Genomic DNA, 25,978 nt, shown 5'->3' on the forward strand with positions numbered 1-25,978 from the left:
TGCTTTGACTTGAAATATGTTTTTATAAAAAAAAAAGGAACTTCACTTCATTGAATGCCATTTCATTTGAACTAACTTTATGACATTCTGTGACTTCAGGTCCCAAAAACCCCTCTCACACAATACATGAGAATTTAAACGCACATTTTTAATAGCCTTAATGACCCATTGATTACAACAGTGTGTGCTTCACATTTGACACAGTGAAACCACAAAGTTCAGACAAGAGTTTATAACAACCACATGTCAACTGTCAATAAACTTTATACTGCCAAACATCTGCCCCGAACTGTTACTTTTTAACTTGGTTTCATAGGATGTTACAAAACAATAAATTTGAAATCTAATTCTCATCTACTCTACTTGTTATATTGCTCAGCAGATATGTCTGAATTAGGAAACCTCGAACCTAAATCTGATTAATGTAATGAGTGAAAGTATAAATGTATGAATCTTCACTGAGAAGAAAAACTGGTGTCAGGAGTGTCCGAGGTGCAGGAAAATGAACCATAAAACTCCCACAAACTCAGCAGTCTGAGGTTATTATTGATGTTGAACTGAAGTGACTGAATTTCATAAAGGAGCATTACCATAAACTTGATTGCTGTAGGGGTTTGTTTGGACCCAGTCCTGACTGGAAGGCAACATTTCAAGTGTTAAATAAAAAACAAACAAGGAATTCCACCAATGAACTTTACACATAACTTTATTGTACCAACTTATACCAATACAATGTAAATAAAAAGCAAAAGATGGAAGCAGTCAAGAGGAGGAAGAACACAAAGTACAGTAAAGTTTACAAAAAAGGCTAATTTGTTAACAAAGTTGGCAACAATATTGATAATATATTGTTGATATTATGCACTAGTATTAATAATGGCAGGACACAAACTGTGCAATAATATGTATATTTCTAGTATAAACCGTATATAGCATTTCTGTTTTAAACTCTGTCAGCCTATTCTGAAAAACGAAGCTGTTGCCACATATTACATGTTTCTTAGATAGGGCAGAAATATTGTGTTAAATAAACATCTTCAAACATGAATAACGTGAAATTCTCCATTTAGGACAAAAATATACTCAGACTTCACATCTATTCTAAGAAAATAGTGCACAGCAATGGATTAGATAGTGTAGTTAAGAATAATACCAAAGATACACCTATCTTATTATACAAAATGTCCATATATTAAAATATAACATTACCATCTGCAGAGACAAACCTCAGCTGAATCTCATACACATCTGAAAGCACTCTGATTAGGATTTCTGACAGTCCAGCTATCGTCAAACACAAATCTTGAATTTTGAAAATCTGTCCCTGTCAGCTTGAACAGACCTCTGTACAACAATGTAGAACTCAAAAAGAACTGGTGAGTTGCATCGTATTGCTCTGATGAGTCTTTGATTCTCAGGTATATATAGTCATCAAATCCTTTCTCAATTCTGAGGTCGAGGTAAAGGTGGCGACTCAGGATTCAGCAGGTGCAGGCAGCACTTTTTTTTTTTTGTGTTTGGCACTTGCAGCGGTTAAATTCCTCGGACCTGTCACCTCCTGACCGGTGACTGATTTGTCCCAATAGGCCTTAAAATGATTGTTCAAACATGATTACAGGCAAATCCCCAAAAAAAGCTAGAGCTGCTGGGATACGATCCAGCTTACTGCAGTTGGAACTGCTGATAGAATAATTCTGAAAAAGCACCTTTAAAAGAAGTCTAACTGCTTCAACAGATGCTTTCACTTAACATGGCGTAAGATCCCAGGAATCTTGGAAATGTATTTGACATCTTCACATCATATTTCAGATTGACTGAAGAAAATGTTTGTGTTTTAACTGCACACACTGCACTGCAAAACGAGGCGTCGAATCCAGTATGATTACATCTCTCTGGATAATGAAAACAACTGCAGCGCCAAAGAGTAAACTGTCTTAAAGAAGAGACCTTTGAAATTCTTTCATACTGGCCCACTAAAGGTCCCTGTTCATAATGTGCACCTAGTAGTTCTGAACCAAAACTCACCTCTCATTCTCAAGATGTTAGAATTAAATGCAAGGCTCAGTTACTAGTTTCCCTTAAAAAGTCAAAACTATGACAAGGCAGTCAAACAGAAGAAAATACAGTACAAAATACTACATCAATGATTGCAAATAACACCAGCAGGAGTCAAGAAAGATGTCTCGAACGTGTCATTTTGTCAGAGAAGACTTCAGATTTGTCAGATGTGCACTTCAAGTCAGTAAAATCTCCCTAATATTCCTCAATCACTGTGTGCAAACTGAACATCAGCCTTAATGTGTGTTTCAGGCTGATGTTCAGACAGTGGCAAGTGATAAAGTTGCTGGGCGAAATCACTCTGTCACTGTCTGTGTGCTTTGTGTCGTGTGCTTGTGCAGTGATCAGATCTGATGGTGACCTGGCTGTCAGTCACCTGGTAATAAGTGGGCGGGGGGGGGTCACATGCAGTTGGCCACGTTGCTCGAGCCCTGGCCAACATCCCTGATCTGGCTGACGTGAGACGAACAGACAGCCACTCCGGCTCCGGCACGGCAGTGAGACACCGAACCCACCAGCTCCCATCTGAACAGAAAACAGATGTAAATAACAACAAAATAAAAAGACGACATAGTAACAGCCTTAAACAATGCAGAAGTATTTTTGAACTAGGTTTACTATTTCAACTGTTTTATTTAGAGCTAGTTATTATTTGAATACCTAACGAGTTGAGTCCTATTGTAGTATCATGAAGTCAAAAAAGACTCAAAAAACATAATTCAGAGAGGACTACACAGCAATATTTAACCTGAACTGTATCTTTGTGTTTTCGTTTCCAAGTTGTTTGTCTTTTATTATATTTCATACACTGGTCTTTTTTTGGATGTTTTAATATTCAACAAGAAACAAATGCTCTTAAATTATTGGTAAACCAGAGTTCCGTTGTGCAGCTTAATACTGAACTCAAAGAGGCATATACAATTATCACTGACCCCATACATGTCTTCTATGACTACTTTTTTAGATTTCATGTATGTAAACAAATATAGGGAAGTTTGGTTTTATTCCAGAAGCAATTAGACCGTTTTTGACATAATACACCTTTTATGATGATCATATTTTGCATTTGATGACTCAGTTATTTTGAATCAAACTGAATATCTATTTGCAATCAACAGCCAGTTGACTCCAACCAACTACAGTTTATCCTGATGAGTTCTAACTACAGAAGGTTCCTACTATGATAAATGGCTATTATAAAATCAGTACTTTAGAACAGGGCTCCAGACTAACTTTTTGCATTAGTTGCAATGGTGCGCCTGTAGGTGCACCCAAATTTTTCATTGCGTCACCTTTAACGCCATAAGGTCACCTTTTTATCGCTCTCCATAACTTTCATATAATATGAATTATTTTTAAACAAGAATAAGGTGTAAAGAAATGCTTGTCTTTATTTGAAGCACAATTATATATAAAAAGAAAAATAAAGTGTTTAAAAGGGCTTCACTGAAGTTGAACATTTCAAATTAAAACACTAAGCAAAATAAAACATTTCCAATTAAAAGAGGACCTGATTGCTACTACCTGCTGCTGAAATGCAGCTGGGAGAGGGGCCACTTTCTCTACACACACTTGTCACGGCATATCGTGTGTTTTTTAGTTTCGATACGAAACGAAGAAGAAATGAAGAATGCACTATTTCCGGCCATATTCTGACCGCACTCCTGACAGTACACGCAGTGCATTGTGTTACATCCTTTGTTGTACCTCAGCCAGGGAAACTGTTTCAGCCAGTCCTGTCTGAAGGAATATATTTTGACCTTTTTAATTTGGGTCTCCGAGCCGGGCTCTATCCCAGACTCGGTTATCTCCTCCTCTGGTTCCGAGTCTGATGCTGTCGCCGAAGGACAGGGGCTCGGCAATTTTTAAACACACGCAATTTAGCGCGGTGAACAGGACCACAGCCAATCAGAGGCAAAGACCCGCCCGAGCTCTGTCTCTTATTGGTTTAGAACACGATATGATCCTACCATGAGTGTGTGAGTTCGGTCACAGGAGAACACAGAGAGATGATGCGCTTGCGAAATAGAATTTATGTTTTCACCCGGGCAGCGTCAGGTGCATCAGTGCGACCTAGAAAAATTATTAGTCGCACTCTTAAAAATTTTGGTCGCATGTGCCCTGTAGGAAAAGCCCTGTAGAAACACATCACATGACACAATCCTCATCCATCTCCTCCTCACCTGTTCATTCGAGGCTCAAAAGCTTCCACTGTGTTCAGGTAAATGTTCCCATTGTGACCCCCGACTGCGAACACTCTTCCCATTACAGTGGCAACCCCGACTCCCCCACGGGGGGTGGTGAGCTCAGACACGTACTCCCAGCGGTGCATTCGAGGGTCAAAGCGCTCTACGGAGCTCAGAGGTGAATTGTCATCAAAACCACCTTTAAGAAAGATGAGAGAGGCAATTATTAAAAATATAAATCACAAGAAATGTCTGTTTCATGAAAAAGGCTCAAGGGACAAACAGGAAACTAATAAAGACCTGTAACCTGATAAGGAACACACTCAGGAGTAACAATGACTTAATTGCTCCGAGTAAGATTATGCTGTTACTAATGGAGCAGGTACATACAACATTACCTGCATCAAGAGGATTTCATGCCACAGCTAGTGACTAGGCAAAATGCCACAACAGAAGTTTTAATGAACGTTGAGTAACCCTTCAAGTTCAGATGGCACAATAAAAGCCTCATCCTTACACTCTGTTAATCAGTCACCAGATAGCTTTACAAAACATGAACTTTTGTCTTTCCTGATTCACGCATTTGTGTATAAAATTGTAGGGTGTGTACGTAGGAGGCATGTGACCTGGGTGTATCAGAAAGAAGCAGAGACACCAGACTACTGCTATATACTGTATATTTATTTCTCTCACCAACTACATAGAGGCAACCATTGAGTTTGCTGACTCCATTTCCAGCCCGTCGCTGGCCCATCTCGCTGACCTCCGTCCACTTGTTGAGGTGTGGGTTAAAACGCTCCACACTGGACAGTGACGCCACGCCATCGTTGCCCCCCACCGCATACACGAAACTCTGGCAAGGAGATGGTACACAAGAATTCAAGACCGGGTTCTGATAACATATATCAATAAAAAATTTGTCACAACTTTCCTCTAAAGTCTTACCCCCAGTGCCACAGATCCCACTCCTCCTCTGGGTGTGTTCATCGGAGCTACAGCGCTCCAGCAGTCGCTTTCGATGTCGTAACGCTCCACATCGTTGAAGCAGGAGTTGTCATCCAGACCTCCGATAGCATAGATAGGACCACCAAGAGCTGCAAGGGCTATACCCCTCCTGAGAAACACATACACCATTGCTCAAAGCAGTATTTGTTGGTATTTATTCAATACTCTAAGTGTGTATATATATATATATACACAGTAGATAGTAAATGGTACACTGGAAGAAATGCATGGTAAGGTATATATCTGCCCTGTTCCTGTGCAGTTAAAGGCTGAAAGAGGGATGTTTTCTAAGTCAACGGGGACAAGGGCTTCGGAAGGCCAAAGAGAAGAAAAATATCAGTTTTTAGTTCAGGCACTTTATTGTGATAGCACACTTACCCAGAATGTAAGACAAAGAAGAAAGTCCCATTAACATTGAGTGTATTGTAGTGTCTGTGTACCTCTTGGTGTTCATGGAAGCTTTCATCATCCACTTGTTGGTGAGGGGGTCAAACATCTCCATGTTGCCTAAATGTTCATTACCATCATGGCCCCCAACAGCATAAACTTTACCTAAGAAACATCAAACAGATATAAAGTCTTTATGATCGTGTGACCTGACCAGTGATTACAAATGATCCACAGTTCTTGTTACTGTCAGAGCAAACTAATTAGGACTGTGTTGACTAGTGACAAGCAATATTTTACAAAGATAACCATGTTGCAAGGCATACTGTATTCATTATATATTATTTATATGTTAACTCAAATATTAGGGTCTTATATTTAAGTTAAATACACACTCAGTTGAAAGTTTATGTATAACGTATAATGCAATACAGTTAAACATAAAGTTGATTCAACACATTTCTTAAACTGTTTAACACTAAACATTATATAGAATTTATTTCCAGACTGTTACTGCATTACTTTTATGATGTGAAAATAAAGTACAACATATGTCATAATGTTTCCCTGTGCTCTTCAATTTCTGAACGTTTCCAACTGTTCATCTTTCCATGTCCTGGCTTTGACTTTCTGTAGTCTTATTGTATATAACCCCTCTTACCTCCTACAGATATTACACCCACGTGACGCCTTCTACTGTTCATCTCAGGACCAAAGAACCAGCTGTTCTTAGTGATGGAGTAGCACTCAATGCTGCGAAATGGGTCACCAGAACCCCCCCGACCACCCACACAGAACAAAACCCCTGAAGAAGTGGTGGGAAAAGAATAAAATGTTGGCATAGTGACAGAAGATACATGCACACAGACCACAGACTTGGGATAAACATATTTTAAAATGAAGAAAAGAGATACAAAGTAAATACAACAAACTTTCTATTATGAAGACGAGACTAAGCCTGTTAGAACACATGAAAACCCAGAAAGCCATTTTGGTTTCATGTATTTTTTAGATAAGAAAAAGTTCTGAATGTTACTACAAATGCCATAAAATCAGTGGTTACATGTTCAAAGCCAAACACCACCATATAAGTACTACCTGCAGTGTGTTTCCGGGGTATTGTACGGACTGAATACTCAAAGTCCAGCACCACCTTGTTGCTGAGGTGCAGGTGGTAGTTCCTGGCTTCGTCCATCAGATCGCGACAGCTCAGGTTACCTTTGATCATCTCGTCCTTAGCCACCGTTCCAGTCAGGAACTCTACAGGGAGCAGGGGGAGGCGCACCTGTAGGACAGACCAGCATAAACTTTGGATTGTGGTTGTAAAAGTGATTACATAAAGCCCTGAACATATATACAACACTAAACTCACACATAGTTATGTAGCTAAACCTTCAGGCGATCAGTAAAATAGGTCATAAATTCTAACTTTACTAGAACATATACAGAGGGACTTCAACAGAAACTTAAGGAGATATTAAATTCAGGATGCAACATGAATTTGTGTACGGTCAACCAAACCCCTCTTGAAGCTGTACACTCTCTAACCTGAGACATGATCTGGTCCAGCCAGGCCTCGTGGTGCTGTGGGTTCGCTTTAAGCCACTTCACCGCTGCATTGTACACCTGGGTCTCTGAGTGGATATTGAGCTCACTGGAGGACAATAAAGTGCGCAAGTGCTGGGGAGACACGCATGTAAAGTCCTCACACTCCACTACTTCGGTGAAGTGTTCGCAGGCATAGCGGTCGGCCATGTCCATCAGGTCTACGCGATTGTGGCTCTCAGCAAAGGTACGGACTGCCAGGCAGTTGGTGGGGTGAAAGTGGGCCTTCATGTACTCACAGCAGGCTCTCGCCACCAACTCCACCTAATAGATTCAGGCAGTAATAAAGCAATTTTACACAGAGAGAACAAAATGTCTGCATGGCTTGTAGTTTGGTGGTATTTGTGTTTCTTTATTTACCTGAAGGATGCAGGCAGCATAAAGCAGTGGCTGAACATTGTCCACGGTTAATGTGAGCTTAGAGGAGTAGGCAAAATGCACCAGGTCCTGGATAGCATCACCATCAAAGTCTTTGATCTCAATCAGTTCCTGCTTAGCCTCGGACATCTCTGACAGGAACATGGCCCTGAGGGAAGAAATACCAAAGAACAAGGTGAAAAAAACATAAAATATCTAAAAATCTATTTTATCTTGAGGTTTTGACAATATGGAGGCCCATAAAGTACATTTACTCCGTTTCAAGGTGTGTTAATACTTCATGATAATCGATTACAGTTGTCACAATCATAGAATTTTTGTTGACACTAAGTTTTAAAGCAAGCTGTCATATTTTGTTATTTTTTACAATTATAGTATTTTGTTTCAAATAGTATGTGCTCAAATTATTGTGTTTATATCTTCTGTAATGTATGTTTTTTTCCCCAGCTGTTAATATACAAGAGGGAACATGTGCTATGTTTCCATCCAAGCATCTTTAGATAAACGATCTAAACAGAAATGAAAAAATGACCTTATGTTCAGGCTCAAGACAATTTACAGACAGTTCTTTATTGCTTTCTGTATGTGTAGTCGGTGCAAAAGGTTTATGTGACATATAGTATAACACAGCTACAGACCAGCAGGTTCCACTACAACATTATGGAGATTAAGTGTCTACTAGTAAGAAAAAAAATCCCTCTTATGTGTCTCGTATGCTGTGCTGAAAATTGCTATTACAGTTCCAAAATTAAAACCTTTTATACCCATACCTGAAGTAAGGGATCACGCAAGCCAGCACTAGCTTGTGACATGGTATCAACCTGCTGCCAACCTACAAAAAGAGACACAAACACAAAACCCATGTTTAGGCAACAACACACCCTGTATACATTATTAATAAGCTCACTGCTTATTCATTTCCACAGTATGGCTGTTCAGTACTGTGATTTTGGCAGCTATTTAGGGATTGAAAATAAATCAAGCCACACTCAACTTAAAATCTGGATTAATTAGGCTCACATCTATAAAATATTCTTTATGCAATCACAACCTTTAACCTGACACTGCTTGAAACATAAACAAAGACCAGTTGAGACATAAACAGAAGACAAATCTCTCTGTCTTGACTTAAATCTGGACAGAGTGACCTACCTTCAGCGTGACGTCACAGAGCTCGCCTACTTCGTAGAAATGCCTGAGGGAGTTATGGAAGTCCTTCCAAGCCTCGTGAGCCTCAAAAACAAAGGACCCATCTGGCTCACAGTCTGCTTTCGAGGCCCTGTTTCCCGGCCGCTTCTCCTTGGACTTCTCCTTGGACTGCTTGGCATGGTCTGGCACCACATCCCCTGGTGCCATAGCTGGCTACAAGAAACAACACCTGTAATAGAGATGAAAGTGTTTTCATATTTGACAGAAATAATTGCTTACAGAATGCATCTTGACCTTAAAATTATGTTTTACAATCTATATATAATCTACAGTGTATATGGTGATTTTTTTTTGCTGATCCACTGTGTGGCCTGTCTTCTTCTATATCTCTCTAGGGTGAAACGGAGATCATATGTCTCATTTGGCAACATCTGAGGTTCTTAAACAGCCGCCTGGTTCCACATTCTTCACACATATTTTATAATCTTCATGTATCAGATATTGTGTCATCACAATTCGTATATATATATATATATATAATGTCATTTTGTTGATTTGTTCTGTACATTCAACATCTATTGCATGTCTGTCCGTCTTGGGAGAGGGATCCCTCCTCTGCGGCTCTTCCTGAGGTTTCTTCCATTTTCCCTCCCCCGTTAGAAGTGTGTTGTTCTGGGGAGTTTTTCCCTCATTTGAATCGAGGATCTAAAGACAAAGGGTGTTGAATGTTGTACAGATTGTAAAAGCCTGTGAGGCAAATTGTGATTTGTGATTTTGGGCTGTATAAAAATCCAATTTAACTTGACTTAAAGACAGTGGCAGGTAGGGGTAGGTGATATGGACATTATAATATTGATGACAATCACAGTCTTAATTTTGAAATTGTTGAAATGTTTTTTAGAAATAATGATCAAAACAATAAAATCTCACTCGCAAACAAACGTTTCACTAAATGAAATTAGTCTGATTAATCGATATAATCCAGAGAAAATTAAATGAAAATGACCATCATTCTCTGGTTATAGCGTCTCAAATGTGGAGATTTGAGATGCTTTTAGTGTCATATCACTGTTAATTGTAAATTTTGGGAAACCTATAATTGGCAGTTTTCACTTTTTTTATAGTTTGAACATATAAGTGAGGGGGAAAAAAATCAACAGTATATATGACAACAAAAAAGTAATCATTAGTTGCAGGCCCATTTGACCAGATATAATTAAATGGAGAGGCTATAAATGATAATAAATAGAGAGAGAGAATAATCAATCACCCTTCCCTAGTGATAATAAGCAGGCCAACCACTGATACTAGCATCACGTAAGAATAACCTGCAGTCTGAAACAGAAACTGCCACTCAGTGCAAATAATACTCTACAGGCATCAATGGAGGAAACAAAAGGGAAATTAGAGGTGGGGGACATTGTCTGCCAGCTGGGCAAGTTTGGTCAGAATACCTCTCCCTTCCAGTGTCACTTCCCCTTTACTCATTCATCAGAGACTGTGAGAGAAACAGCACCAGCAGATTCCTCCAAGCAAACATGGCACACCACAAAGAAAATACAAAGCGCGCAATCAAAGCCATAAAAATTCCTACCTATTGCTGAATCTGATGAAAAATCTCCACAGCTGACATGTCAGAGAGAAACAGAGCAGACAGCCAGGAGGGCAAAGCTCCACCCACACCTTACAGATGATGCACTGTCTCTCTTTAAAGCGAGGTCTCTCACACTGAATAGACTCAGTGTGCCGTCCCCTCATCGCTAGTCCTCTCAGCTATAAGAGCAGAAACATCAAGTCCCATCATATGCACTAGTGATCAAAGACTCTCCCCGACTTCTGTTCTACTTTGTAGGTTCGTGAATAGGCTTCGTAGCTCACGGTTTCTCAACACATGTCGGGGACTTTGTGTATCCACTTAACTCAAAAGACAGATTCAGGATCAGTGGGAGCACTTTCATGGCCTTAAGATGACAACATCATCACGTTGTATTATTTATGAGGAGTGAGACAGTCAATAATTTAAGGCTAGAGATGTATTGCACAACTACTCGACGCCAGTGCCCACTGAAAAACAACGTGTGCCAACAGTTAACTGTTTTTAGAGCAATACATATCATTTTCTAGGCCTCTACGTCCACCATACAAAAAGGGACTCCCACAAAGTAACCAGCATATTACATTACATACAAAAAAGGTACAAAAAACAGGTGTGGATTCATGAGATCTCACTCTATACCTCTCCCACTCACCTAAAAAGCACACAGCGTCAACACTAGTGCTTCCATGGACTTGTCCTTTAATCAGTAACAGTAATTACTATATTTCCCTCACCACCTTTAAAGAGACTGAGGGGGAGGCAGCTTGTGAAAAAAAGTGATATATGTCAAGGATACTGTGTGTTATGCAGTCAGCTGAAAGTATCTTACACCCATTACACCTTTTGTATAACCATACATTTCCTCTTATGACATATTTACTATTTGATCTTTGCTAATTATCAAAGGCTTGTTTATCAAATCACATAATGCACCTATGTATAGCTATGTATTAAATACTGAAAGAAGTTAATCATACTATGTGCCAAAACATTTTAATTCACTCAAGTGTGCAGGCTACTTTTTATGCCCCAAAATATACAATAATGTTTTGTAAAAAAAACAACACTTTCATGCCAAAAGAAGAGAGGATGTAAAGGATGCAAATGCTCAAGATACCAGCTACACAGCTCATAGTGCCCAGACTTTTTTTTGTGGATGTGACACCAACAAATACTCTTATGTATCGCAGTTAGGTTAACATAAAATAAACAATAATAAAAATAAACACAACCAGACGTCAACAGATTGTGAAGACGAGCTCGGGTTATCGAGGAGGAAGAGGAGGGGGGCACTGATGGATTTTAGCATCTTTATTTATAACGTTAATCCACACTGTAGTTTCTCTCTCTCTGAAATCAAAACAAAATGTAACGACACGACATTTGAGAGAATAATAAAGCTCCCCTTAGCACAACTAGACCAACAGCAACTAACTTACATTAGCGTTAACGGTTAGCTCGGTTGCTAACAGCAACTAGCAAGGCAGCCTAGCATCCGCGCGAGAGCTAACGTTAGCTGGCAGGGGGGCAACGGAAATAATTAAACCGGGAAGTTAACCAAAATACTAAACGTAGACTGGCACACACACGTATAAAACATTGGATAATCGGTGTGTTGAGTCAAAAATATTTAATTTAGATACCTCATGTCGCAGCAAGAATTAAAATGCCGGCTTCATTGAGCGGAATGTTTGGCATTAGCACGTTTGTTGTGATTCCAGGTGCTTCATGGGTATTGTAGTTTTAAAAGCGTCACCTGAACAGCAGCTGAATGAAACTAATATATAATGCTCATTAGCAGCTCCCACTGCTTGGTAAAAACAAAGCGACCAGTTGTTTAATTTCTAGCAGCTTGAAATATCAACAGATGGCACGCAGTAATGTTAATAAGAGTTATTATTACTTCTCCAATTAAAAGCAAACATATATGATCTTATCCTTTATATCTGTATGTATGTTTACTACTTTCAATTTATTTGTTCTAAAACTCACAAGAGAAGTAACACATCAAGTAAAAACATACAGTTATGGCTGACAGGCTCATAGTGTCACAATCTTTAGTTGTCAAATGTTTACTTCCGATTAAGTGAACCTTCTTATTTTGTCTTCTGTGTCACTGAACATGTTTCTGTAAATAACACTGACATGCTCAAAATAAGGCACTGAACTATAGAGTAATGTGCAAAGTAAGGAAATGTTAGACTGCAATTACAATTGTTATATAACTATATTGGCCAATTAAATGTTTTCTGGAATTATACATTAACAACGCCTCCACATCCTGATTGAGTTCTATTTACTGTATATCCGTGCAGTGCCTGCATAATCCGGCTGTACCTTGCAAACACCAAGCACAAATATTGTACTCTCTCAGTTCTCAGTATATCTACACATATATTCAAAACCAATATAGCCATAAAATACCATTGGTGAGGTCCAGATCCATAGCCATAAAACAAATACTAGAAACTGTCACCACGTAAGTGTTAAAACAGTTGGTTTAAATCTTTTAATATATTTTTTATTTGAATGGGATCAGATCAGAACAAAGATTTTACCTTTTATGTTTGACTTTTTGTTAATAAAGCTGTTTCCTGTGTTGCCTACGAGGAGTGTGTGATAGAATATGTTAGAAAAGGAAACTAAAGCTGTCCAAAAAAATAACCCCGACCATTACACTTCACACTACAGAGATGTTCTTGTCATTTAAACTGCGACCAATGAGAGGCCATTTATCAGCTGTAAGGAATGAGTCAGGGAGTAAAGAGCTGCAGCACAAACAGACCAAAACACAATGAGACCTTCACCCATATAGAAACCTTCACACAATTATCAAAGATAGTTTATTTCAGAACAGTGTAAATGTATGCATTTCATCTGAAGATTATACATTAATAAACTAACCAAGTTTTACAGGCTACTTGAAGGATGTACAATATTATTATACACAGTCGAAGTTCGGGTTTGGGATGGTCATCGAGAGGCAAATGTAACATTATGTCCACGTCCTCCTACTTGTACTGCTTCTTCTTCTTCAGGAGTGCTTCCCGTAGAGCAATCTGAAGAAGAAAAACAAAATATCTTTTGTTAAAATGCAAATACTGTTTCATCTTCGAGTTGTTTGTTAGATTTCAATCGATTTAGCCACAGTCAAACACAGGTGTGACTTACCTGTTTCTCTCTGAAGGAGCGTTTGCCTTTGGTTCTGACATTCTGACTGTGTCTCATCATCATGAAGTTCTTAGTCTTCCTCTTCTCCCTGTTGCTGGTGCCGGCATGTGGGTTCAGCTTGGTATGTTTCTTGACAAAGTCCTTCCTGTCGGTTCGTCCCGCCTAGAAAAATCAAACGCATTATTAGAGCTGAAATGATTAGTTGACAGAAAATCAACTCAACAACTATTTTATTAATCAAAGTGCTAAAAACATTATCTGGTTCCAGGTTCTGAAATGTGTATATTTGTTGGTTTTCTTAGTCTTCAATGAAAGTAACATTCATGTACTTGGGTTTTGGACAAGCAATGTGAATGTGTGCATTTTAAACTTACTACAATGAGTTGTTAACTGGTTATAAAACCATCTCAATTTAATACTGATGCCTCTATATGACCCACATAATCAAACCAAAACCATCAGTTAAAAGATGGCCATTTCTATATAGTTATTTTTAATGTCTGCCACCAGGTCAGATTTGGTTGGATTCCCATGAATCAGATAAAACAAGGTGGTGAAAACACTACCACCTTTGTCCACAGGGGTCGCCAGAATCAACTAAAAAGGTTTCTTGTAGAGGCTTTTTGAGGACCAGTGTGTAGGATTCAGTGGCAGATTGCAACCAACGGAATAACCACTCGCCTCCCAAGCGTGAAGGAGAAACTACGGTGGCTAAAAGGTCCTATCTGGTACCAGTGTTTTGTTTGTTCATTCTGGGCCAACGTAGAAAGATGGTGAATTATTCTGAGGTAACGAAAACACAACCATTCTTATTTTCAAGTGATTATACACGGATTAAAAACATACCTATGCATATTATATTCCAGTTCTGCTAAAATCCTACACACTGGACCTTTAAAACAACCATGACTCCCCTGGACAAGTAACTCTAGAATAGTTTGAATGAAGTTTTACCATTGCTGTTGCCAGGCGCGTTTCCTTGTCTGCTTTTGGTTTCTTGTGCAGTTTCTCAATATTCCTCAAAGTCAGCACCTCCCCTCTGAAAGGTTTTGAAAAAGAAAAACATAGAAAAACCTCAGTGATTACACTTATTCAGTGGAATTTAAGACCTGAAAATAATTTAAAAAAAAAAAAAAAAAAAACAAATCCTATTTCGTTACTAATGCAATGCTTTAAGCTTTAGGCTCAAATAGCTTTCTAACCTGCTGTCACCCTCGTCGTCACTGTCCACTATCTTCCTCTTCTGGCCCTTGCCCGGTGCAGAGTTGACCTCTTTGGTCAACTGGACCATACGGATCTTCTTGAAGTCCTCTTGAGTGAGGAGCCTGCTGCCGCTGACCGCCGCCGCTTTGGCTTTTCTTTCCTCGGCCGGCATACTCTGAAGCTTCTCCGCCTTACACAAACACAGTTAACTCTTCCATTAATACCTAATTAACCATCAGCAGATTAACGAGTTATGCAATTCAATACTCACCACTTCTCCTGTGTCTTCATCAGAAGAGTGGTGGACGTCCACCCACTCCCCGTCTTCATCATCATCACTAATACTGGCACTCTCCCAGCCATCTGTTGTACGAAATGAAAGACTCATTAATATTGATCGTTTATCATCTGGGTCAGAGTGCTGTATGAAACTAGTTTCTGTTTTAAAGATCAATTCAGCCGCTGTAAGGCAATTCTATAGTTTCAATAATACAATAGCTGCTCACCTCCATCCTCCTCTCCCTCTTTGTTCTCCACTTCCACCTCAAGGACTTCAGCTCCAGGAATGTAGTCTTTAGCCTCGAGCTCTCCATAGTCTTTGATCTTGGCCTCTACCGAAGCCTCTGTGGGTCTCCCCTGGTAAACAAGAGGCAGGGTTTACAGTCACTCACATTGTAATACACATACATAAATTTTTCCTTTGTTTATTTGTGCTTCTGTAACTACAACATAATTTATCAGGACCCCTTTTCTAGATCAAACTCTCTACAGAACAGGAACATGTGCAAAAAAAAAAAAAAACTACACTGAGGAATTATAACTCTTTTCATGAATAAATGATTTAACATATTATACTATGCAAACTATACTCACGGTTATTGAACGTAAAGACATCATTTATGTTGTTAAAAAGTGTTGTTTTCAGTTGGCTCACCCTGTCCCTCTTGTGCAACATCTGTGGGTTAAGACTCCTGAACAGCTGGATCAGTCCTCTGGCAGACATCATCACATCTGAGGGGAAATACAGGCAGGTTGTGTTGTGTTGTGAGTGAACATACGTGCACACCTCCTTTAATTAGTGAATTCAGAATTGTGGCAAAAAAAATAAAACAGACAGGCAGTCACTCACTCTTGTCTTTGTGGGTCTTGTACTGGGCCAGGTCCTTCAGCAAGTCTTCAGTGATGGCGAGCGGACAGCGGGCGGTCACTTCCTTGATGGCATTGATACTTGAGGACAAAAAAGGGGTGAAATTGACTCGAACACGGTAAAGTGATACTTGACATGGTCGTTACTAAACATCTGAATGGATTTGTATTTTTGGTTTGAACATTTTGGAACCATGAAGTAGACGTGGCTGCGACTTACCCAACAGTCATGACCTCGCCGGAGTTCCTGTCGGTCACAAAGTTGTTGGCGATGGTCATGATCACGGGCTCAATGATCTGCATGAGTGGGAACGTACGGAAAGTGTTACGCTGGAATCCCAATGTTCACCCAACATGTTTTGACTAATCACTAAGTAAATCCGTAGATCTTAACGTACCTCTGGCGGGACGAGTTGATGGGAAGCCTGGGCGGCACACAGGAGAATCTTTGTCACCTCTAGGAAGACAGACGGTTTATTTAAAATATCCTGTCAACAAAAGGTCAAACGACTTTTATTTACTTAACTGAGGGTTATTTTTACCTCTTTGATGGGGCTGTAGAAACCTCTGGACGAAGGGATAAAAATTGAAGAGGAAGAGCTGGAAAAGAAGAAGTATTATACTCAGTATAAAATATCATACCTCATGTATGCTTCTATTAAATATATACAGAAAGAACTGTTTAGTTGATGTTTACTATTCTTGAAAAATGCTTATTCTGCACATTAGCCATCATTAATCCATGCTCAAACATCAATATCTGGTAGACATTTTATGACTTTTTAAACTTTTTTTTAAAAGGAAAATTTGTTAGCAAACTGTTGCCTACACATATTCAGCAAATACAAAGCAACATTTGCATTTTTTAGTAGTTGTATTTCAGGCAACCTAATGAATGCAACTTCAATATGTATTCTCCTTTTAGCTCCGTTTTTGGTCTCTTTAAAAGATAACTGCCCCACTATGTTCACCAACTAGTTGCTATGCTAAATCTGTCTGACCAGGTTGTGTACAGAGGGTTTTTAAAGCCGTCTGCTGCAGCCTGAATAAGATGCTATGGGACCGGTAAGAGTGAAGCAAAACAGTAAAGTTGCGCGGCAGAAAAACAACGAGCTGGAAATTGCTGCAGACGGAACTGCAGAGTTGGGTGATAATTATCTGCTGGTTTGTCACTTACCTCATGGATTCCAACCAGTCTGGATATGAGCTCCATCATCATGATCTTCACCTCAAAGCGCTCTTTAGAGTCTTCCAACTGCTTCAAGAGTTTCTCAGAGAAATCTTAATAAAAAAATAAAAAAAATAAAAAATAAAAAAGAGATATTTGATGCTTTAGATATCTGTGAATTGTAGCACAAGTGACTTTAGGCAAATTATTTGTGCTGTAGTTGTTGTGCTGTTGTGGAGAAGACAAGCAAACCTACCTTGAGGATCGTGGATTAGGTGAACAGCAGAGAAATTGAAGACCTCTGGTTTTCTCTTTTTCTTGTGTTTCTGCTCAAAAGAGTTAAAACATGAAGTAAATTAATTTGAACACAGATGTAACAATAAAATCATTCCTCTGCAGAAAGTCACAACACGGGTACCTTGAGGACTTTCATCGCCTTTTCCATCTTCTTCTTGTTTTTGGTGGTTTTCTTGCCAGTGGAGTATCTCACCTTCAGGTCTCGGACTGATGGTCCCTCCGCCTGAAAGATAAGACCGTCTTAAATATGGACTGTACAAAAATAAAAACCACTCCCTCTAACACTGAGAAAAGTATTCGCTCACTAACTACTTTGTATATTTGGGACTTGCCTCGGAATCTGAATCGCTGTCATTTTTCTCATCTTCATCTTTGCCAAGAAAGAATTTAAGACCCGCAACAAGGATCTGAACAGGAAGAGAGGCAGGTGAGTGTGTACAAGGCTGCCACTTGTGCAATATAATATGCATTCAATGTGAGAAAACTTACCCTCGTCACCTTGGAGAAACACGCTGTTGTAATGACATTAACAGTTTTGGCATCATTCCTGTGACACAAAGAAAAAGACAATTAGATCAAAGCAGTGAAAAAATAATAAGAATTTCGTGTAAAATAAGATCTCTCTACAAAATCGTACTATATAAAGTCTTGTTTGGCAATAAAACCCACCATATGTTCCTTTTGTATAGCTCCACCATTATATCTAAAGAGATCTTTGCTGCGATGGGATTACTGTCTCTCAGCATGGTGTACATGAAGTTCTGTAACGTCTGAAACACACAACAGTATAACACAGATAGTGACTACTTTAGGCTGCTGTATCACTAAATAGTACACTCAGTCAAACACGGAGAACAAGTATGTGTACTTACTGTGTTAACCTTGTTGTTTTTGTGCTTAGCATTGATGTTTTTGATATCTGCAACAATGTGCGTGTACAGAGTCTGTGGAGGGAGGAAAGCAAATGTTTACTTCTGAAAGGGGAAGAGTGAAACAACAGGAGAGAAAGTCAACAATTAAACATGGGAATATGAAAACAGAAACACATACAACACCAGAAAATCAGGGCACAGAGCCAACGTTATAAAAAAAAAAAAGGCACACACACAGGGTCAGCATATATGAGAGGTACAATAAGGGTTTCTTCCTTACTACTTGCTGTATGTAATAAAACACTAAAAATATCTTTACTATGCAAAATATTTTGATACATGCATATCATTTTACAGCTAAAAACTATTATCCAATGACTGTATGGTGGGTTGGGGGTCAAAGGCATATAGATAGTCGAGGGCTGAGCTCTAACCTTTCTAAGAAGTTTGTCGTGACATCGCAGCAGCTCAAAGAAGAGCTCCAGGAGGCCAGTGGGGTCGATCAGATCTTTATTCCTCAGAAGAATCAGCGCTTTGCAGAAGGTCTGACAAAGAGCAAACACAAAAATACATCCCAGTGCTTGAGAGACATGCTTTTTACATAAATATCAACAAACTCAAAACATATCTGAGAGATGTTCTCACCATTCTTAGGTCTGGCTCTAGGACTGTGTGGTGACTCAACAATAACTGAGACAGCTCTTGTGGAAAGGTGGACAGCTGCTGCAGGTAGCAGTGACCCACCTGGAGAACAAGAAAGAACTTTAAGGTCACAACAGATGGGCGACAGGAAGGTATGACACACGACTGATCCCCAAACAACACACAGCACCGTACCTGAGCAAGAAACATGACGAGGTCTGCCAGCTCCTTGTTCGGCTTGTCAGGCTGCAGTTTGAAGATCTGTACATTGGACTGATAGTGTCGGTACTGCTGCTGGAACTGTCGAAGGTACAACAACCATGAGTGACCCACAAACAACAGGTCCACTATCTTAAAAACGCTGAGCAAGGGTTGGCTAGCAGTACTCACCTCCTCTACGTACGACTGTGGGTCTCTCTTAATGAGATTCTGCAGCTGCGGCAGGTTGTTGGGCAGTTTGTTGTTGTGTCGCCCGGACATGGTTTAAGAGGATTTTTCCGAATACGTTGAGAATTAAAAAAAAAAAAACATCAGGTTTTTACAAGGCAAGCGTGGCAAATGTGCAGGCTGCCATTTAACGCGCGGTCCAGACGTCACATCCGGCCACAGCGGAGTCACGTCCGCTTTTCTTAAAGGAGACGCTGTTTTTATTTTCGCTGTAGTTCTTGTGCATATAAATGATGTCAACTTCATAATTTTAACACTTGCAAAATATTGTCTTCAGTTAGAAAGAAATTATGAATCATATCTGTGTCATCTAGATATCCTTAGAAATCCTTAATATTAAAAACGCACAGCAGTGTAAAGCCTTAGATTGGAAAGCGGTCTGCTGTGGATGTTAGCAAATGTTTAAGGCTCACAATTTGTGTTGAGGTATTTTGTGTCAACTTCTAACATTACATATTAACAGTAGCATTATTAATATAAGTAGTTTCAGTCATACTAATGTAGTTAAAACGGGACAAAGTGAGCTTTTGTTTATTTGCTTCACAATTGAAGTACAAATTCTCACCTACATTTGAACTGACAGGGACCTTTCAAAAAGAGATTATAATGATTCTCTTTTCTATTAATGACTGAGTATACATTGCTTTGGTTAAATTGCAGAAACTTTCCTTTTCATGGGGAATTCTGCAGGATTTTGCATTTCACTACAATCCTGCATCTCAAACAGCAAACCAGGCCTGCAAAGAAAAATGTCTATCCAACACATTGAGCAATATGAGCTTTATTGTGTTTAAATGTGCAACTGAACACCCGGTACAGTCCAAAACCATCATGAAAGATTTCTGGACACATGGCAATGTTTGCAGAATTATTTTACAGTGATTTGATAATGGATTTTGGCACCACATGGTGGTGAAACGGGCTAAGACAAGACAACCTATCTGTGCAGCAACACCTCCTGCTTTCCGCTACAGTATTTGTATAAGATTACATTGTTCCATCAGAAAGCTCAGGGGTGTGAATTCATTCAGGTCAGTTGTGTTTAATGACTACATACAGGGAAAAGACACAGTAATATAAGCACCTGTAAAATATGCAACCCAATGCAATAGCCAGGCCAAAAAATTAAAATATAGGATAAAAATCAAGTCCAAGTCTTTGTATAGACTGTCAGGGAATTATTTATGCAAATCTATGGTCAATTTTGAGTTTGTGTTTTTTTTTTTTTTTTTTGTGTGGCATTACAGTCTAAAATGTTCAATCATTGGATTGACAAAGTAACACCACTGTAATGCAGAACATCACAAACTATAGCTCCAGAAATGATAAATTAATACTCCCCTGACAGCCTCAGCATAGATTCAACATTATAAGCTGCATTATTGCATTACTGTGCAGTAACTGATAGTGTATATATATATATATTTATATAGTCATTTTCAAGTCATCAACCCTCATACAGGTGCACAAGTTGTAGCTCGTCTTCCTCAGACTTTTCAGTGGTTTTGTTAGTCAGCAAGCTTTGAAAAGCTGTTTTAGGTTACCGTGTCTATTAAAGAAGTTTGGAATGTGGTGGCAACCTTTTTACACAGCATGAATGATAACAACAAGGCTAATAACGTTTGCTAAAAAGGCAAGGAAAATATTTCTTATTAAAAATAAAAAAACTTTCCTTTACATAACACTTAAAATGTATCCAGTTTAATTTTTAGGAGATGAATATGTACACTTTTAATTTCATCATTTACCCTCCGGCAGTGAGCAATTACTGTATAATAGATTTACAAAGCAAATACTGACATAGTATTCTGTCAAGGCATGTTCCAGCATCAAAATAGGATTCAAAATACACAAGTACAATTTTGTTCCACATAAAATACGAAATAATTGATCACTTTCATAATTATTTTAGAATATCCAAGAACCAAGAAGTGTTCTCTTGTAGGTGACAATAAGAAATACAATCAGCAGTTCTCATAAATGCATTAAAAGGGGAGTAGCAGCCAAAGAGAAAGAACTCAAAAAGCAAACATAAAAATATAGACTTCTTTAAAAGGATTTACTCTCAAGGAACTGAATATTTTAAGGCATTTTCAAAACATGTAGTGTAATTTGGCAATTTCTGCCTGTGTAAAATCTCCTCCATTTTTGTTTTGCTCTTGTGAAACCGTCATCCAGCCTCTACATGATGGTGGTGGTGACGTGTGGTTTCTACTATCCTGAGATGTTTTCCTCAGCTTGAAGGCATCTGAGGACATAGAGGATCACTTGATAGCAGAAAATATACTGGTCCTGTAAGAAAAAAAAGGGAAAATGTGTGAGAAAGCGTGAAACCAAAAAGGTGAAGAATCAAATCAGAGAGATGAGAGATGATGCCAAAAATCTAACATTAAAGCTCACCTCCGTTTGGACCATTCCCTGTCTCTGAAGTCTCATGTTTCTTACGACATCTGAAATATCAAACTACAAAAAAAGTGTTAATTAGATTGTGATCATAATGAACAAACAAATAAATCCTCCTTATAAACAATATATTGCATCATCAACTTACATCAGCATCTTTACTGATGAGACCCAGAACCACATCTATACAGATGAGGGTCCCTGATCGACCGATGCCTGCACTGCAGTGTGTGATAATGGGCCCCGATCGATGAACGTGCCTCATGTAGGAAATAAATGTGAGCAGCTGCTCGGGTTGCGAGGGCGTTCCGTGGTCTGGCCATCCCGTGTAATTCAGATGAGTTACACGCTGTATTTCATTGGTCTGAGGAGGGAGAAACTCTTTCATTAATGTGTCTTTTACCAGTGCATAAAAGGGTGCAGCCAGCTTAAGAAAATAAGCATGAAATATATATTTAAATTAACCTGGACATCTTTGATCTCGATGAGTCGGATGACAAAGTTGTCAAGGTATTGGTCTTTGATCAGCGTGATCTGTAACCTGTCGTCTACCATCTCTGCTGTCCTCGGCGTGTCCGGCCAGTACCGTTGACATTTCACTTTCCCGCCTTCTACTTCCTGGGTCATCATGGCGATCACGTTAGACTTCTGCTCCCAAACCATTTGCCAAAAGTCACCCAGAGTGGTGGGTAAGGGACCCTGACAGGCGATGTACATGTAGTTCTCATCCTTCACCGACATCTTGATGAAGTTGGCATTGATGTAGCCCCCGTCTTTGCCCAGCACGACTCGAGTTGTGTCAACTAGAAGAGTGGCATACATAAAAGTCATGTTTAAAATGTTAAAGGTTATATGTCAGATCTATGTAAGATTTAAAACATGTTATAGCAGCAAACAACTATTTGCTATGTGAAGATATAGCAGCATAATGGTGTCCTGTGCAGAGAATGACGTCACACCTCCTTTGTCTGTGTTGCCATGGCAGCCTCTCTGTGATTTGTTTAAAAAGCTGGTGTCTAGAGCCACTGAAACAGTTTCTCTCATCTACATCAGTGAATTAAGGATTTATTAGACGTTTTGGTGAGTTTTATTTAATTTATATCCCATTGTTTTAGTCTGAGATGCTGGTACTCCAGTGCAAGTGGCAAGTGAATTTTGTATGATGAACCTTTAAAGATCCCGCTTCTTGAAAAGCTTTCAAGTTTCCTGTTACGATACAGCGTACAAAATGTGGACCAACACACTTGTGACTTTTCTTACAGGGAACGATATTCTTGTAGCGGTTCTTCTTCTTGTTCTCCTTCGTCTGACCTATTAAACAGTCATCCAGAGGCTGGAGATTCTGAAGATTCTGTCACGGAGGAAAACAGATGTTCATAAAAATCTAATGAAACACGATTCATTCTCAGGCATTGAAATTCAAAGTAGATGCTTACTTCAAACTCCTGCAGCGGGACTTTCTGCTCCAGAAGCCCCCTCATCATGCGGACCACAGTGTTAAGCTTTGGTCCAGTGTACTGGCCGTCAGGTACCACTTTGACGAGGGGCAAAGAGGTCAGCTCGTCCTCTGTGATGATTGGCCCGTCTGTGGGAAGACAGCATGAAGTAACAAAACAGTTAAAGCAGAAGTACAAGGAAAACTCAAAGTGTAAATCACAATTGTAAATCCAAAATCAGTCTTACCATCCCTGGATTTGGAGTTCATGTTTTCAATAGGCAGTTCATCGCTTCCCCATGTGATTTCATCCTCCTCTGGTTGTCCAACACTCATCTGCAGATAGCTGTTGATTTGCAAACATTAACGGTGAGATGTGAATATATTCCCAGCCCTGATTGTGAGAGGTGTAGATCCAAAGAGCTTAAATCTTACTTTTCATTCCTCGGATCGTCAACGCTCTCCTCTTGCCATTCCACTTTCCGCGAACTCTATTATGAAAGAATCGCAAACAAAACAAATCTCAGATAGAACCCTCATATAGTTTCATTGTTTTATCAAGTGTGATGGATTAGATTTGTACCTCAGGGGAGTCTTCAGGTAAAGAAGAGCCATCACAGTCTGTGTCCTCTGAAAGCTCTGCGCTGTGCTCCAACTCTCTTTTCTGTTCTTCTTCATAGTCTGTCAAATTTACAATCAATTTACAAATTAATTCCTTCGGTTAGTAAAATTACACAACATTGAACATTGTTCTACTGACATTATCAGTATTTTATAGCCTGTATGTTGTTACCTATTGGTGGTATGGGAGGGAGGCCGCCAGATTTGCGCTGATCGTGGAGAGTGAACAGCTTAGTCTTCGCTCCACTGTCCTCACTTAGATCTGAAAGCAACATGAAGGTTATTATAAAACTATAACTAATACTAGTCACTATTTCATTTTAAATAGAGAAGAATTCCATCTTTGCAAATTATTAAAACAGGAAAAAGCAACTGTCAGACGAAACTGTTCTAAAACGCATACACATGCCATGTTTTAGGTCTCTGCTTGTACCTGCGTTTCCATTGCAGTTGTCGGAGTTGATGGGCAGATAGGCCAGGTATGTGTTTGGGTTCTGGCCTTGTGGTCTGGACACTAGAAGATGTACCAGGCCTTTAGCTTTACGGATGGTGGTGACAGCTTTGGTGTGGGATACACCCGTCATTAGTTCTTCATTCACCTGCAAGAAAAAGACAGCCACAATTAAAACCCTTACGAGAGGGCTGTGTATTTTTACACAACATCCCGATAAACTTAAATTTTTTTTTTTTTTTAAGTCACTTTTTGGGCCTTTTGTTAGCTTTATTGATAGAGACAGCTGTAGAGAGACAGGAAACGTGGGTGGCGAGAGAGAGGGGATGACAGACAGCAAAGGGCTGCAGGTCGGACCCGAACCCAGGCCGCTGCAGAAACTCCGTATATGGGTCTTCAATACAAATTCACAGAACTTAATACACATGTAAAAGCAAATTAAACCTTGTTTTTCACATTTGTAATTTAATTTGTGTTAAGTTCATAGAGTGGGCAGAGACCAGCAGTTAAAAGTACATTTATTCATATTACCATAAATTCTGAGCAACAAATGTCAAACCTCACTCACTTTCAGCAGCCTGTCTCCCACTTGCAGTTTCCCTGTGGACTCTGCTACTCCTCCTCGTGTGATGGACTTCACAAAGATCCCCCTTTCCCCTCCAATCACAGAGAAACCCAGACCTCCTGAGTGTGGCTTCTCCAGATCCAGCTTTATGATCTCCTCCTACAAATTTAACAAACAACCATTAAATCACCTTCAAGTTATTATTCAAAACTCTGGTGGAAAACTGTTGGGTAGCGAAGGTAGCTATATTAAGAAAGCAAAGCTAAGGAATTAATTAATGCTATCAGACTTAAGCTACACAACGGTCAAACTTTAGCGATAGCGATCACAATATCAGTGATAAGCGTATTTGTAAAACACTCATTAACCGCTACAGCAAATCACTGCTAATCACTGTAAACATTTGCTATTAACACACAAATATTTGTCTCGCTGTTTACTTGAAATTTCTATACAGAAATGATATCATACAGTAGAACTTACGTCTGAAGGACAAAGTGCTGCAAGACACTCTGCATCTCTTGGATCTTCTTCTTTAAGAAACCCTTAAACAGAAAAGAATGTTATATGCAAACCAATAATAAAGATAATATTTTACAGGTGAGACATTTAAGATTTCAAACATACCATTGATGCTGGATGAAACCTTGGGATTAATGTTGTTGTTAAGGAATGAGACACTTTTCTGCCCAGGATAGACAGGCTTTCCTTCCCTGTGAGCCATAGAAAAAAAAAATTAAAGTATGCAACATAAAGTATCTTAAGCTAATGCAAAGCCATCCTAATCAAAAACCAACACTGACTCAGCATGAAAAACACAAGTAATTGTTTGTTAGAATACCTCGTGGCCTTGAGGGTGAGGTCGTCGAGGGAGAGCTCCAAAAGTCTGGTGCTCTCACTGAGAGTCAGGTCCTGGGTTGGAGCACCGTTGATGTAGTGGATTAGATCAAATGGTCTAAGGCTGCCTTCTTCGAAGGCCATTGAACCCGGCAGGATGTCTTTCACAAACAAGACACCGTAGACGCTGTCACTGCCACCATCCAGTACCAAACCTGGTGATACAACAAAGAGTAAAATAATTCAGACTTATTTTGAAGCAACATCTGGGAAAAGCTACCAAAGACCTATGAACAGTGGATAGAAAGTGTCTGAATGTCAGATGTGTCAGGGATGTTTTATCTTGTTAATGAAG

General features: G+C 39.3%; 3 protein-coding genes across 9 annotated transcripts in view; all 3 read right to left on the reverse strand.

Moving 5' to 3' along the window:
* Positions 1-688: 688 nt before the first annotated feature.
* klhl8 (kelch-like family member 8) lies at positions 689-12,106 on the reverse strand. Of its 7 annotated transcripts, none has more exons than XM_051413403.1 (13): positions 12,009-12,089; positions 9,335-9,473; positions 8,772-8,997; positions 8,390-8,451; positions 7,602-7,767; positions 7,185-7,505; positions 6,735-6,921; positions 6,298-6,441; positions 5,690-5,801; positions 5,190-5,358; positions 4,938-5,097; positions 4,242-4,443; positions 689-2,583 (listed from the first exon to the last, which is right to left on the reverse strand). In XM_051413403.1, the coding sequence occupies exons 3-13, from the start codon at positions 8,973-8,975 to the stop codon at positions 2,460-2,462; spliced, it is 1,851 nt and encodes a 616-aa protein (XP_051269363.1). In that variant the 5' UTR covers positions 8,976-8,997; positions 9,335-9,473; positions 12,009-12,089; the 3' UTR covers positions 689-2,459. The 7 variants fall into 7 exon arrangements, with proteins under 7 accessions (XP_051269363.1, XP_051269365.1, XP_051269364.1 ...); XM_051413405.1 differs by lacking the exon at positions 12,009-12,089 and adding an exon at positions 11,805-12,000; XM_051413404.1 differs by lacking the exon at positions 12,009-12,089 and adding an exon at positions 10,363-11,792.
* A 1,083-nt stretch (positions 12,107-13,189) lies between these two features.
* sdad1 (SDA1 domain containing 1) lies at positions 13,190-19,466 on the reverse strand. Its single transcript, XM_051413400.1, has 22 exons — positions 19,255-19,466; positions 19,060-19,164; positions 18,868-18,966; positions 18,657-18,767; positions 18,223-18,294; positions 18,020-18,120; positions 17,840-17,897; positions 17,683-17,757; positions 17,472-17,573; positions 17,310-17,379; positions 17,063-17,166; positions 16,428-16,485; positions 16,284-16,342; positions 16,106-16,182; positions 15,869-15,966; positions 15,674-15,750; positions 15,246-15,375; positions 15,011-15,102; positions 14,739-14,929; positions 14,491-14,575; positions 13,537-13,698; positions 13,190-13,424 (listed from the first exon to the last, which is right to left on the reverse strand). The coding sequence occupies exons 1-22, from the start codon at positions 19,342-19,344 to the stop codon at positions 13,377-13,379; spliced, it is 2,064 nt and encodes a 687-aa protein (XP_051269360.1). The 5' UTR covers positions 19,345-19,466; the 3' UTR covers positions 13,190-13,376.
* Positions 19,467-20,076: 610 nt separating this feature from the next.
* ptpn13 (protein tyrosine phosphatase non-receptor type 13) overlaps positions 20,077-25,978 on the reverse strand; it is a 46,093-nt gene continuing 40,191 nt past the window's right edge. Inside the window, 15 exon segments of the mRNA XM_051413395.1 lie at positions 20,077-21,603; positions 21,712-21,774; positions 21,863-22,078; positions 22,180-22,517; positions 22,975-23,065; positions 23,151-23,299; positions 23,398-23,495; positions 23,585-23,640; positions 23,733-23,830; positions 23,943-24,032; positions 24,204-24,369; positions 24,790-24,945; positions 25,270-25,331; positions 25,414-25,499; positions 25,628-25,838. Coding sequence (XP_051269355.1) covers positions 21,526-21,603; positions 21,712-21,774; positions 21,863-22,078; positions 22,180-22,517; positions 22,975-23,065; positions 23,151-23,299; positions 23,398-23,495; positions 23,585-23,640; positions 23,733-23,830; positions 23,943-24,032; positions 24,204-24,369; positions 24,790-24,945; positions 25,270-25,331; positions 25,414-25,499; positions 25,628-25,838 — 1,958 coding nt within the window. The 3' untranslated portion in view covers positions 20,077-21,525.

This window comes from Dicentrarchus labrax, unplaced genomic scaffold, assembly GCF_905237075.1.
Source record: "Dicentrarchus labrax unplaced genomic scaffold, dlabrax2021, whole genome shotgun sequence".
Taxonomy (NCBI): domain Eukaryota; kingdom Metazoa; phylum Chordata; class Actinopteri; family Moronidae; genus Dicentrarchus; species Dicentrarchus labrax.

Coding starts and splice junctions, on each gene's coding strand:
- sdad1 (XM_051413400.1), bottom strand. CDS start 19,344: ATGTCCGGGCGACACAACAACAAACTGCCCAACAACCTGCCGCAGCTG. Junction 19,165..19,254: donor CACAGTCGTACGTAGAGGAG/GTGAGTACTGCT, acceptor TACCTTCGACAG/TTCCAGCAGCAGTACCGACA. Junction 17,574..17,682: donor ACAGCGATTCAGATTCCGAG/GCAAGTCCCAAA, acceptor CTTATCTTTCAG/GCGGAGGGACCATCAGTCCG.
- klhl8 (XM_051413402.1), bottom strand. CDS start 8,975: ATGGCACCAGGGGATGTGGTGCCAGACCATGCCAAGCAGTCCAAGGAG. Junction 8,452..8,771: donor TCTGTGACGTCACGCTGAAG/GTAGGTCACTCT, acceptor CTCTTTTTGTAG/GTTGGCAGCAGGTTGATACC. Junction 6,442..6,734: donor ACCCCGGAAACACACTGCAG/GTAGTACTTATA, acceptor CCACTTCTTCAG/GGGTTTTGTTCTGTGTGGGT.